This window comes from Palaemon carinicauda, chromosome 13 (assembly GCF_036898095.1).
Source record: "Palaemon carinicauda isolate YSFRI2023 chromosome 13, ASM3689809v2, whole genome shotgun sequence".
Taxonomy (NCBI): domain Eukaryota; kingdom Metazoa; phylum Arthropoda; class Malacostraca; order Decapoda; family Palaemonidae; genus Palaemon; species Palaemon carinicauda.
Genome location: NC_090737.1, coordinates 4,922,695 through 4,937,194, shown reverse-complemented (window position 1 = coordinate 4,937,194; position 14,500 = coordinate 4,922,695). Strand labels below are relative to the sequence as shown.

Sequence of the window (14,500 nt, the reverse complement as noted above, 5' to 3'; positions counted from 1 at the left end):
TAATTATGTTGTATTGGATTCCCTGTTCTAGCCTTTTACAAGAAAATACTTGGAGACTACACAGCACCTCTCCAAAACTAAGCTTTTCCTTTGTCAAAACCACTTTTTATGAGAAGATTGCCCTTACACTTGTAATATTGTGTATACAGCAAATAAAATCAAAGTTTATCAGTGACGGATGATCTACTAATCTGTTCTTTAGCAGATATGGGTTCCTATTTTTGGACAGTATAATAAAACATAGAGGTTATACAAATATGTGAATTGATATTGGAAACTCAATTGGATAATGATCTTGGACTTTCAAACAATGACTAAACTTAAGAAATATTGAGTTAAAATTAATGCATTGATAATTCTTTGATCATCCCCTACAGTTTTAGACTTTATCAACATTACCGTAAGTAAAATGAAAATAGTCATAGAAATAAAATTATCATATTTAAATAATAGAATACAAGCACCGCCAAGAAATGTGATCCTTACCAAGTGCAATAAGAAGAGGCTGGATTAATGAAGAGATGGGGACTGCCAATATGGCAGAAATATTTTCCAGAGTTCCATTGGTGGGACCTGGAGAGATGGAGAGCAGGTGACACAGGAGTGGGTAAACGTCCACATTACTGAAAGGTGGTGCTTGGAATCTCCGTTTGAAAGAAGGGCCCAAAGCAACGAATATGGGTTCCATGCTTTGGACATAAGTAGGATAACCGTGGTCCCCGTGCACGTCTGTCACTGGAATTCAAGGTGATATTTTCATCATGAAATTATAAAAAACATATAGCTAATGGTTTTTACTTCAGTTCTCAATATATATATAAGCAACTATTTTCAGACTATTGAAATGAAGAATAACAGAAAAATATCAAATACTGTACTGTAAGATCAACACAAAGAAAAAATACAATACATACTAAAAATTTCATTGTATTATTTTAAAATTTAAATACAGGTAATTAATTAATGTGAAATCTTACAATCAGGCCAATTTTCATTCTTATAAAAGTCAATGACATCATGAAAATCTTGAAAAACATATCCTTCATCAGCAATCAAAAGAATGGGGCTAACACGATTGTTCTTTTTATAATGCCAATCTTCTGGTATTGCTTCCTTTCGAAATACGGAGTAGTTGTATTTTTTCTCCCCATCCACAAGTTTTAAGTAAACATCTATCTGGTGATCTGAAAAAAAAAATGATATTTTAATTATAAAATAAATTTTTGAATATACTTACCCGGTGAATATATAATAGCTGCTACTCAGCGGCTCGACAGAAAACACACTAAAAAAACTCGCGAGCGATCGCTATGAAGGTTGCGGGTGTGCCCACCAGCGCCAACTATCGGCCAGATACCACTCTTGCATGTAAACAAACCCTTCAATTCTTCTCGTCCCGCTGCGTCTCTGTTGGGGAGGAAGGGAGGGCCTTTAATTTATATATTCACCGGGTAAGTATATTCAAAATTTTATTTTATAATTAAAATATCATTTTTAAATATTTAACTTAGCCGGTGAATATATAATAGCTGATTCACACCCAAGGCGGTGGGTAGAGACCAGAGTTAATTAAGTTTACAGCGTATAAGCTAAGAGTTTTTGACAGTTATCAATATAACAAAACCAAAATATATAGGTACCTGGTAAGGAAGTTGACTTAGACGATTACTCTGCCTTGTAAGTCTGTCTTCCTCACGAAGCCCAGCGATCCTCTTAGGATGCTGAAAGACTCCCAGGAGCTGAAGTATAAAGGGTTGCAACCTATACTAACAGGACCTCATCAAACCCCTAATCTGGGCGCTCTCAAGAAATGACTTTGACCACCCGCCAAATCAACCAGGATGCGAAAGGCTTCTTAGCCTTCCGTACAACCCATAAAACAATATTAAAAACATTTCAAGAGACAGATTAAAAAGGATATTGGAATTAGGGAAGTGTAGTGGTAGAACCCTCACCCACTACTGCACTCGCTGCTACGAATGGACCCAGTGTGTAGCAGTCCTCGTAAAGAGTCTGGACATCTTTCAAGTAAAATGAAGACAACACTGACTTGCTTCTCCAAAAATTCGCGTCCATGATACTTTGCAGAGATCTATTTTGCTTGAAGGCCACGGAGGTTGCTATAGCTCTAATTTCGTGCGTCTTAACCTTAAGCAAAGATCGGTCTTCCTCACTCAAGTGGGAATGGGCTTCTCGTATTAAAAATCTGATAAAATATGACAAAGCATTCTTTGACATAGGTAAGGATGGTTTCTTAACCGAATACCATAACGCTTCAGATTTACCTCGTAAAGGCTTAGTACGAGCTAAATAGAACTTAAGAGCTCTAACGGGACATAACACTCTCTCCAGTTCGTTGCCTACGATCTCTGATAAGCAAGGAATATCAAAAGATTTAGGCCAAGAACGAGAAGGCAGTTCATTCTTGGCCAGGAAACCAAGTTGAAGAGAACAAGTGGCTTTTTCTGTAGAAAAGCCGATGTTCTTACTGAAGGCATGAAGTTCACTGACTCTTTTAGCCGAGGCCAAGCACACCAGGAAAAGTCTTAAGAGTGAGATCCTTCAGGGAGGCTGAATGTAATGGCTCAAACCTGTCTGACATGAGGAACCTTAGGACCACGTCTAAGTTCCATCCAGGAGTAGCCAAACGACGTTCCTTAGAGGTTTCAAAAGACTTAAGGAGATCTTGTAGATCTTTATCGTTGGAAAGATCTAAGCCTCTATGCCGGAAGACCGAAGCCAACATGCTCCTGTAGCCCTTGATCGTGGAAGCTGAAAGGGAGCGAACCTTTCTCAGGTGTAAGAGAAAATCAGCGATTTGGGCTACAGAGGTACTGGACGAGGATACAGATACTGACTTGCACCAGTTTCGGAAGACTTCCCACTTCGATTGGTATACTGTAATGGTAGAAGCTCTCCTCGCTCTTGCAATCGCACTGGCTGCCTCCTTCGAAAAGCCTCTAGCTCTAGAGAGTCTTTCGATAGTCTGAAAGCAGTCAGACGAAGAGCGGGGAGGCTTTGGTGTACATTCTTTACGTGGGGCTGACGTAACAGGTCTACTCTTAGAGGAAGACTTCTTGGAAAGTCTACCAGCCATCGAAGTACCTCGGTGAACCATTCTCTCGCGGGCCAGAGGGGAGCAACTAACGTCAACCTTGTCCCTTCGTGAGAGGCGAACTTCTGCAGTACCTTGTTGACAATCTTGAATGGTGGGAATGCATATAGGTCTAGATGAGACCAATCTAGAAGAAATGCGTCTATATGTACTGCTGCTGGGTCTGGGACTGGAGAGCAATAGATTGGAAGTCTCTTGGTCATCGAGGTTGCAAAGAGGTCTATGGTGGGTTGACCCCAAGTCGCCCAAAGACTCTTGCACACGTCCTTGTGGAGGGTCCATTCCGTAGGAGTTACCTGACCCCTCCGACTGAGGCAATCTGCTAAGACGTTCAAGTCGCCCTGGATAAACCTCGTTAACAGGGAGATGCCTCGATCTCTTGACCAAATGAGCAGGTCCCTTGCGATCTCGTACAGCGTGAGGGAGTGGGTGCCTCCTTGCTTGGAAATGTATGCCAAGGCTGTGGTATTGTCCGAGTTGATCTCCACCACCTTGTTTCGAAGGAGACTCTCGAAGTTCATCAAGGCCAGGTGGACTGCCAAAAGCTCCTTGCCGTTGATGTGCATGCTCCTCTGACTTGAGATCCACAGACCTGAGCATTCCCGACCGTCCAGGGTCGCACCCCAACCCAAATCCGATGCGTCTGAGAATAGAACGTGGTTTGGTTTCTGAACTGCTAGGGGAAGTCCCTCTCTTAGACTGATATTGTCGTTCCACCAATTCAGGCATGCCTTTACTGTTTCGGAGATCGGGATTGAGACCGCCTCTAACGTCTTGTCCTTTTTCCAGTGAAAAGCTAGATGGAACTGGAGAGGTCGAAGGTGTAGCCTTCCTAGCGAGACAAACTGCTCCAGGGATGATAGAGTTCCTACTAGACTCATCCAATTCCTGACTGAGCAACGTTCTCTCTTCAACATCAGTTGGATTATGAGCAGGGCTTGCTCTATTCGGGGGGCAGACGGAAAAGCCCGAAAAACTGGACTGCGAAACTCCATCCCTAAATACAGTATAGTTTGGGATGGAATCAGCTGGGACTTTTCCATGTTGACCAAAAGTCCCAATTCCTTGGTCAGATCCAATGTCCAATGAAGATCCTGCAGACAGCGATGACTGGACGAGGCTCTGAGAAGCCAGTCGTCCAAGTAAAGGGAGGCTCGGATTCCCGATAAATGGAGGAATTTTGCAACATTCCTCATAAGCCTCGTAAACACGAGAGGAGCAGGACTTAGGCCAAAGCACAGGGCCCGAAACTGGTACACCACATTGTCGAAAACAAACCTCAGAAAAGGTTGGGAATCTGAGTGAATGGGGATGTGGAAGTATGCGTCTCTTAGGTCGAGAGACCATCCAGTCTCCCTTTCTGACCGCTGCTAAGACTGATTTCGTGGTCTCCATGGTGAACTTTGTCTTCGTAACAAAGACGTTTAGTGCACTGACGTCTAGCACCGGTCTCCAACCTCCTGTCTTCTTCGGTACTAGGAAGAGGCGGTTGTAAAACCCCGGTGATTGAAGGTCCGAGACTTTCACCACCGCTCCCTTCTCTAGCAATAGAGACACTTCTAGTTTCAGGGCTTGTCTCTTTGATTCCTCTCGGTATATGGGAGAGAGGTCGATGGGGGAAGTCGCTAGAGGAGGTTTGTGTACAAATGGAATTTTGTACCCCTCTCTGAGCAACCTCACAGATTGTTGGTCTGCGCCCCTCTTCTCCCAGGCTTGCCAGAAGTTCTTGAGTCTGGCACCTACTGCTGTCTGAGGCTGCGGGCAGTCAGACTCTGCCACGTGAGGACTTGGCTCCTCTCTTCTTTCCTCTCTTTCCCTCGGCACGAGTACTTCCCCTGCTGGGAGCTCTGCCACGAAAGGGCGGAATAAACCTGGACGCCGGAGTGTCTATCCTTGGTCTTGCAGAAAAGGATGTCGAAGGAGTCCCTTTGCGAGCAGAGGACGCAACCAAGTCATGGGTGTCCTTCTGCACGAGTGACAAAGCTATGTCCTTAACCAAATGTTCAGGGAACAAAAACTTCGATAAGGGAGCAAAGAGTAGTTCAGATCTTTGACAGGGAGTAACTCCTGCCGACAGAAAAGAGCAAAGGGACTCTCGCTTCTTAAGGACTCCTGAAGTAAAAGAGGAGGAGAGCTCATTGGATCCATCGCGGATGGCTTTATCGATGCAGGACATAATAAGTACGGAGACATCTCTATCAGCCGATGAGATTTTCCTACTTAAGGCTCCCAAACACCAGTCAAGGAAGTTGAAAACTTCAAAGGCTCTATAAATGCCTTTCAGCAGATGGTCAAGGTCCGAGGAGGACCAACTAATCTTCGAGCGTCTCATGGCTAGGCGGCGGGGAGAGTCTACAAGGCTTGAGAAGTCGCCCTGGGCAGAGGCAGGAACTCCCAAGCCGAGAACTTCTCCCGTGGCATACCAGACGCTCGATCTAGACGAGAGTTTAGATGGAGGGAAGGCAAAGGCTGTCTTCCCCAAACTCCTCTTGTTTTCCAACCAATCGCCTAAAAGCCGTAAAGCTCTCTTGGATGAGCGAGAGAGCACAAGTTTTGTAAAGGCTGGCTTGTCAGCAGGTACGCCTAGAACAAACTCAGACGGCGGCGAACGAGGAGCAACAGAGACGAAGTGAACGGGAAACAACTCCTTAAAAATTAACATGACTTTCTTAAAGTCCATTGATGGCGGAACTGTTCTGGGTTCATCTATATCTGAAGGATGATCCTCAGGCTGAGGGTCAGCAACGTCCTCATCTGACAACTGGTGAGAAACAAGCAAAGGGGTTGGCAATGCTTGACACGCAGCGTCCACACGCACTGGTGCATTAGTAGCGGACCAGGACGCAACGTCATGTAACTGCTTGACAGTCTGTGAACTGTCAACAACAACAGGTGCGTGAGGACGCACAGCGTCCACTCGAGACTGCTTTGACCGCCTAGTCTGAGCAGTCAAAACAACTCTAGACTGCGGAGGTTGACGCTCAGCGTCAAAACAAGTCAACTCCGATGGTTGGCGAACGTCCTGAACGTCAACAGGAGCATCAGCAAGTGGCCTAACGTCCAAATGCGGCTGAAAATCCACACGAGACCGCATCAAGTGTGGTTCTAAACAACCTGACTGACGTGACTTGGCTACGCCAACGTCAACAGGACGCACAAAGGTACGTATGGGTGGCTGAAGGCCAGGATCTCTTTGAGATAAACGGCTAGGCTCAACGGAAACCTTATCGGCAGAATAGTCTTCCATAAAGGAGGCAAGCTTAGACTGCATGTCCTGCAGTATAACCCATTTAGGGTCCACGGGAATGGGTGCGGTAAGCGACGGGGTTAACGTCTGAGACGGCACAACCTTGCCTTGCTTAGGCGGCGAGCAGTCATCCGATGACTGCAACGAGTCAGAACTGTCCCAATGACTACATCCAGGACGCTGGACCTGTCCTGAAGGGACCGACTTCCGCTTAAGAGGCCTAGAAACCTTGCTCCACGGTTTCTTGCGCGAAAAGCCTTCGGAAGACGAAGAGAAAATGGGCTCTCTCGTCTTATGGTAGGGGCGATCTTGGTGAGATACGCCTGATACCATAGAGGGAACGTCTGTTCGCTGATCAAGGCCTCTCAAACCCATAAGTCGTACGACATTACTTCTCCCCTGGGCTTGGGAGCTTGCAAGAGGTCTCGGACTAGGTGAACGACAGACACGAACAGACGAACCCTCGGTCGCAACACTGTTCACAACACTTTGCGCACTAATCACTTTCCCACTATTTTCCGCTGTGGCACTCTGACACTTAAGCTCCTTCACGTCAGCCATGAGTTGATTACGATCAGTTGCTAACGCTTCAACTCTTTCCCCCAAGGCATGAATAACACGTAACATGTCTTGCATGGATGGTTCCTGAGTGCTAGAAGAGGGGGTTAGGAACAACCACTACAGGGGAAGGATTAGGTTCAGGGGCATGTGGAGAGGAAAAATCTACAGACCTAGATGAACTCCTTACCCTATCTCTCTCTAGCCTACGTGCATATTTATCGTATTCGAGCCAATCGAATTCCGAAAGGCCCACGCATTCCTCACACCGATCTCCCAATTGACAGGTTTTACCCCGACAATTGGAACACACAGTATGTGGATCGAGAGATGCCTTTGGAAGACGCCTATTACAGTCCCTAGCATTACACTTACGAAATCTAGGTACTTGTGAAGGGTCAGCCATTTTGAATTAGTCAAAGAAAGTCCAAAAAACAATCCAAGTCATCAATAAATAAATCTGATTCAATAAAGAGTTCAAGAGTTTATGTTGAGGAAAAACACCTGCACTGCGAAAGCTCAAACCAAAATGAAGTACTTCACCAAATATGTTGAGAAAACTCCAGGTTCTACAGCGAGTATTGATACGTCTTGTCGTCAAGGTCGACAGAGAAGAATTTGAAGGGTTTGTTTACATGCAAGAGTGGTATCTGGCCGATAGTTGGCGCTGGTGGGCACACCCGCAACCTTCATAGCGATCGCTTGCGAGTTTTTCGAGTGTGTTTTCTGTCGAGCCGCTGAGTAGTAGCTATTATATATTCACCGGCTAAGTTAAATATTTAAAAATTATCATTACAGATGTCTCTTATACTTAAATACACAATACAGTACAAAAAATGCATTAATTTTGGGGATGGCCAACATAAAAAAAAAGAACATAAGGGGACTTTGCTTTGCTCCCCCCAGCCTAACAAGGGATTCAGCTGAGTTTGGCTGGTACTGCTAGAGTGCCACTGCCCACCCTCCCCAGTTAACCACCACAAATGAAGCTTCATACGTTGAATCCCATACTCCTACTACCTCAGCGGTAGGAAGCAGCAGGAAACAACCGTCACAGTTATACAAAGCAAAAACCTGTAAGAACCATTGAAAAGTGTCTTACAACATACATACGTACAATTGGTTTCACTAGCTACATGGTCACTAGTACAGGAGTGGGAGCCTTTTTGAGCCCTAAGGATACTGGCCTCCCTGACACATGGATGAGCATTTGAAACACCTCCTGTTTCACAGCCATCGGTTTCTTGGGCCTTACGCTCAATAGCTTATTCGATGTCACCACTGCGTTCAGTGGCACTGGGAACACTGAGTAACATAGCTTTGGCTATCGGTTCCCTCCAAAATGATTTGGAGGACAGCCAACCTGCAAGACCTAAATATATCATCGGCTGTCTGAATGGCAACAGGAGAGCTTCCAGTCCATGTTGGAGTGCAGTGATCACCTGGGGAACAACACACACCATTAAACCCTGAAAAATTTAATGTTGATCAAAGTTCTCCTGGCTCCTGATGCATACTACCCTAGGACTGAGCCAGGAATGTTATTTGGAAGCTTCAGTGGCCTACAAACTCAATGGGGAGAGAGAAGAGCAATAGAGCTTTATCAGCTTCATCTTGGGAATTGCCAAGGATGACTCGGAAGAGTCCTTAGCTTCCCTTTTCCTCCTCAAAGGAAATGCTTGCTACTGAATGTAAGGCCACAATTTCCCATACATGAGGATGACTGCATAAATCCAACAAGAAAATATAGTGTGTGGATGTAGCTGGTTTAGCCATCAATCTGTTAAGTGTCTACCCATTCCCATGCATTCATGAACATGCTGGTTTGCCTCCATTATAAAAACGAAGCCAGCAATCAACCATTTACTTAAAAGTATAAAGAATAAGATTAACAGCCTTGGTTAGCACACAACAGTACGTCTGTACTCGAGAATAAGATTAACAGCCTTGGTTAGCACACAACAGTACGTCTGTACTCGAGAATAAGATTAACAGCCTTGGTTAGCACACAACAGTACGTCTGTACTCGAGAATAAGATTAACAGCCTTGGTTAGCACACAACAGTACGTCTGTACTCGTTGCAACCACATACAAAAAAGTTGGCAGGGCTACTTGCCTGTGCTCACCATCTCATCAACTACTGTACCTTGTTAATGAATTCAAAGGATGAAATATTTATAAACATATAAGAACAAACTATAATATACTTGTTACAAAAGTCATCAGTAGCTAAATGGTGTTTTTAAATACAACTTCACTATTAACTACTCAAAATACAAACTGAAAATCCTTACCGTTATCTGGCCACACATTTAGTACAGGTGAGTTTCCAGTGAATGTATACAAGGAAGAATCAACAATAGTGCTCAAGTCTATGATATTTGCTTCTGGTATACTACTCATGCCATGATCACTCAAGATTATAATATCCAGATGTTCTTGTAGATTATTGAGAGTTACCAGTTGGAACAAAAATCCAATCGCTCTATCAATCTGAAAAACAGAAGCATCATTTAGCAGAGCAAATGATGATGCTTTCTCCACACCTAGAATCTACATTTTGAGTAGTTTAGTACAGTTAATATAAAATTGAAAACTTTCTGAAGCATCAATTATTTTCATACTATACAGTTTACAGAATGTCATATACTGTATTACTGTACAGAACTTCTATTTTGATATCTGTTTACTACCTCACATGCAAAACTTCATCTCATCAAAAGACAAAAATTAAATTTATCAATTTGTCCCTTAGTTAATATAGTATTCATACACAAACCTTCAAGAGTTCCTCTAAAATTTTTGGAGAATCTGGGCCATACGCATGTCCCGATGCATCGGGTTGTTCATGATAAAGAAAGACGAGGTTGGCTGGAGTCTCGGCATTATTGAACCACTGGAAAGCAAGGCTAATGCTTTCTTTTAAATCCTTTTTTGGCTTATAAGGATCATAAAAAGTTAAATTTCGCCCGTGGTATGTAGCACTGCATCCTGGCCACATAATACATCCGCTGTGGCCGCCATTTGCTTCGTTAAGAGTCTGCAATATAATTTAAAATACAGAAAGTTAATTTGGAAAGAGAAACTACTAAAGCAAATCACACTACAAAGAATAAAAACAAAAACACTATCCCATAATGTTTGATAAATACAAGCATCTGATTTAACTTGAGCTTAGCCATTCAATAGGCAAGGAATAAAAGTGTGCTGATCACCTTTTTAAATGTAAAAATTCAATAAAGATATTAAAAAGATTTTTTCTACACAAATACAAACGACGAGTATCATCGTTCAATATAGGTTGGCTTATGCCTGTACATATGTAAAATAAGTTGTTTCCCATCTCCTTTGTTCTTTGCATCTTCCACTCCAATTCCTATGTTATCCGGATTATCATCAATATAATTCTTCATGATTTATGAGCCTCCCTACTGGTTTTCTTTCTAGTGCTTCCATACTCTTTTTCTAACTTATCCCTCTCCATTTTCTTCATATGTCCAAACCACCCCAATCTTTGAAATAGCTCATTCTTCAACTAATGGTCACTATATTTCTCCACACCATTTTTTCCTTCATTTAACAACTTTCTTATTTCACTCTAACCAAGCATCTTGGTATTCTATATTATGACTTCAAAATCTCCTTTATTTTCCTTGCCAGTGCCCATGTTTCTACAGCTTATAGTAGAGACTTATGTAAATGTAAGTCTACTTTCTCTCCAGTCAGTCCCCAGTTTCTACTCCACAGAGTATTAGACATATGTGCAAATCATAAGTCTTTACTTTCTCTATTAACCCTTATGCGACGGTCAGCTCAATTAGATCTAATCTATCTGATGTAGAGACACTGTTAGTGTCTATTGAAGAATGTGTATTCCCTATGAACCACGACTTAACCTACTAACTGGCAACCTGATATTCTAGCTCTCTTTTAAAAAATGTTTGTAAGTACTGCTGGTCACCACCTGTCTTCGGCCATGAAAGCATCCAAACACAGCCTGTCTGGTTTGTCGTCTGCATGTTCCTACAGACAATATAATTTCATTCTGATACTGGCTAATATTTTCTCACATGTCAGCTAACATTATCCAGATGTTGCCTAAAATTATCCAGAAAAGGATAACAACAGCCTAAGCAGAAAATTGCATATAAAGACAGGTTACAAAAGGGTTGCCTTCTAGGGTTTTTCCTTCTAAGTTTCCACGTTTCTTTTCCCCCTTACTAAGCTTCACAGACGCCGAGGATTTTGGGGCCAGCAACACCGATCCTGCAGCAAGAAAAAACCGGTTTCTTTCCAGCAGTGAGGACTCATCGATGGTTACCACAATTCCTCTGCAGGCTGAACAACAAGGGTAGTCTTCAAAGTCCTGGCATTAGCCAGCACCTCCAGAAACCTCTCCACCAACGAGGTGCCAGGTCCCTGCACAGTCACGCGTTGTCGTCAAGAAGTACAAGAGAAGGAAAACTTCAGGAGAATAGCTGAGGAGTGTATCCTTCACTAGGGTGAAGGTGATACTTCTGCTCCCTCCAAATCTGGCCCCAAGGTAAAGTTGAAGTCTCCTCTCTCCCCCTTAATTCTATCAGAAAACCTAGTTCTACAGGAATCTAAAGGAGACACAGCGGGTTTCAAACTTCCCTAAAAGAAAAAGGAGGTATAGAGCTTCTTTGGCATTAGCTCAGGCATGGCTCCCAAAGTCAGAGAATAACTTGTAGCCTTCTTTTTCTTCTTCTTTCAGAACTTTGTCCACTGCAAAGGCAGCCACGACCAACACTTGTCACAAGGGGTTGACTGCGAGCAGCCATGCACCCTGGAGAAATCACGAGATTGATAGGGATCCACAAAAAGTTTGTTTATGAATATGACGCATTTTCGGCCAGATTTCCCAGGGTACACTCGCCAATCTATGAGGGAGCTGAAATGAAAGGGTTACGTTACCTGTTGGGTGGGCGGGACCTCCCCCTTTTCCCGCCAGCAAAACTACAACCACCTAGTTACAAATTTAAACTGCCATTTCCAGCTTCACTGAAATCATAATCCCTACTAAAGGACAATGATTTGTACTTTTACAGGAAAAAATTGTATTCTCAACATAAGAAAATCAACTCACTTAGCTTGCAATCTTTCTCTTTCTCTTACAATCACGTTGGTGGCTCCTAGAGTTCCAGTCCAGACTTTTCTAGACCTGCTAGTTTAGTAAGCCCTGTTTCTGACTTGGCAGTGTCCATTTATCCTGATTATATCTTTCTTGGCTTCTTGACACCCGATTGTGACGACCGTCTGTTGCCTGAAAACCCCACCTCTAGTGGATTTAGTCCCCCATGGACTAGGTCCAAGGGTCCAATTCCTGACCTACCTCTAGTTCACCCTCGAGTCATGGAGTGGAGGTCGCGTCTCACTGATCAGATGAAAACTACAGAAAGGGATCTGTTCATTCTTGGCTGTTTACTCTTTGCTCAGATCTCAGGGCATTTCACCGTATTTTATGTGTAGCAAGAAGTTAGAGTGTGATTGGCCTCCTGACACTAGGCCGTCCGCGTGCTACGTCAGGCCACAGTCTGCAAACCACTACAACGTTACCATTATCAACAGTTATGCAATTCCAAAGAAAAACATGCATTTCACTTACCCATATGGGATATATCTCTGGGTTCTGAGTAAAAAACCCTTCGTCTTCAATTCCAAGTTTCCGTTTTGAAACGGGGTCTAAAACAGTATTCGCTATAACACCATGGACCTCTTCGTAGACTCCAGCTGCTACAGTGAAGTGATTTGGATATGTTTTAGTCACGAATTGGTTCCTGAAATAGAAAATTATATACGATCAGAAGTAAAAAAAAGTGAAGAAAGGTAACTAGGAGGGAATATAATAATAATAAAAAAAATTCTTTCATCTAATTGAAAATATTCCATGTAAATTTCTAAATAGCTAAAATTTAGATAAAATTAAAAAAAGTCATTAAACCATACATCAATATTTGTACTACAGTATTATGTTTAAAATTCTTATCCAGAGATTTGGATAAAAAAACATTAAAGACAAGAGTTTTCCCGATTGCAACTAGCCCACACAGATGTTTGCACCTCTTCACAGCCAGGTGTCAGTAACTAGCATTAATCAATATAATCAGTCACTTCCTCTTAATGCCATGAAATTGTTTGAAGGTGGGAGAGTTACTGTATTGGGCAAGTAATGAAACAATAAATTTTCTCGTGGAAATTAGCTCCATTTAGATGAAACTTCCATTACATTCATAAGCTGAATATCACATTTAGAAGGATGGTTGTGAACCATTGGGGCTAGTTAAAACCCACCTCATTGGTTAATGTGGAACTGACTATTTATGAAAATTCTTTGAAACTACATTCCCTGATGCTTATACTTGTTGCTTCTCTTCTTATTGTGATTTGATTTAAATTATTAAGGACACATGGGCCCATGCTGGGGCTTACAAGCCTTACAGCACTTTAGTAAAAGTGGGGAAAACCTTGCAATGGCATTATGAAGCATAAATTATTGGCATGCCATGAAAAGTACCATAGATCAAGCTCCTGGCAAGTATCCTCAGTGAACATGTATAACTTTTTTATACAACAAAGGACATCTTAGTAAAACTAAAATGAAACCTACACCAGCAAAGGTACATCTATAAATAATACCATGTACTTTACTATACCTCTATACTCCCTAAAACATACCAATAAATCTTAAAGGGAGATAAGGGACAGGTAAGACCTTCCTTCAGTTAAGAATTATAAGTCTCCTGTAACAGCTTAGGTGGCCCACCTTGAGGCACAAATCATAAAGCCATTGATCGTCCTGCACATTATGAGCAATGGGAAAAACTACATAACAGTAACCAGTGAACTACCCGTAGTTCTCTGGTGACTCGAAAATAATGATCACCCAAAGAATGAGCGTATTTTCAATGAAAATAATTATCCATGTTATTTGAAAAAGACAACCATAGGTTATGGGACTCAAATAGTAGATCTGAACAGAGAGGGTATGGTAAGTAGGCTCGGTGAAATTAGGACATTTTTACTGTACTTAATTTTAGACCTGTGATCCTACTGCCTACAAACTCTCTCTGTCTTTAAGGAAAGAACTTAGTTGGGGTAGGGTAAGGTAAGATTAGGTTAAGTGAAATTGGTACGTTTTTACGTAACCTCCTCCAAACACTACGAGATTTATACAATTATGTTCCTTTCGGTTTAAATCGTATATTAACCTCGGTTTTACTTTACAGTAGCACTACAGGGAGCCTTTGTATAACGATGGACAGGACCGACCACCAACGTGCATAGAACACTATCTAACCTATAAACCGTGTCCTTACTTATGGGGGGGAACTAACGGACCACTGCAAACCCCTAGACTGCCGTTGTCTTATCAATAGGATTAAAAATAAGGGAGTTTTAGGTGGCATGGCCATTATCATACAAACACCCCTGCTACAAAAATATTTAGGTAATACTGTACTTTAGTACAGGGTAATGTAACCTAGGGAAAAAACTACTTTTTTCTATAGAAAAAAAGTCCGTTCTCTTCGAAAATGACACTCGTACCTGTGGAAATGAA

At 42.4% G+C, this 14,500-nt stretch overlaps 1 protein-coding gene across 2 annotated transcripts in view; it reads right to left on the bottom strand.

Moving 5' to 3' along the window:
* Positions 1–14,500, bottom strand: part of LOC137652146 (bis(5'-adenosyl)-triphosphatase enpp4-like) — a 42,004-nt gene that overhangs the window by 26,743 nt on the left and 761 nt on the right. For both annotated transcript variants that reach the window (XM_068385348.1, XM_068385349.1), the window contains exons 2-6: positions 12,548–12,719; positions 9,701–9,961; positions 9,216–9,414; positions 978–1,184; positions 487–735 (exon numbers count right to left, since the gene is read on the bottom strand). In XM_068385348.1, the coding sequence (XP_068241449.1) occupies positions 487–735; positions 978–1,184; positions 9,216–9,414; positions 9,701–9,961; positions 12,548–12,719 (1,088 nt within the window). The remainder of the gene's footprint in view (positions 1–486; positions 736–977; positions 1,185–9,215; positions 9,415–9,700; positions 9,962–12,547; positions 12,720–14,500) is intronic.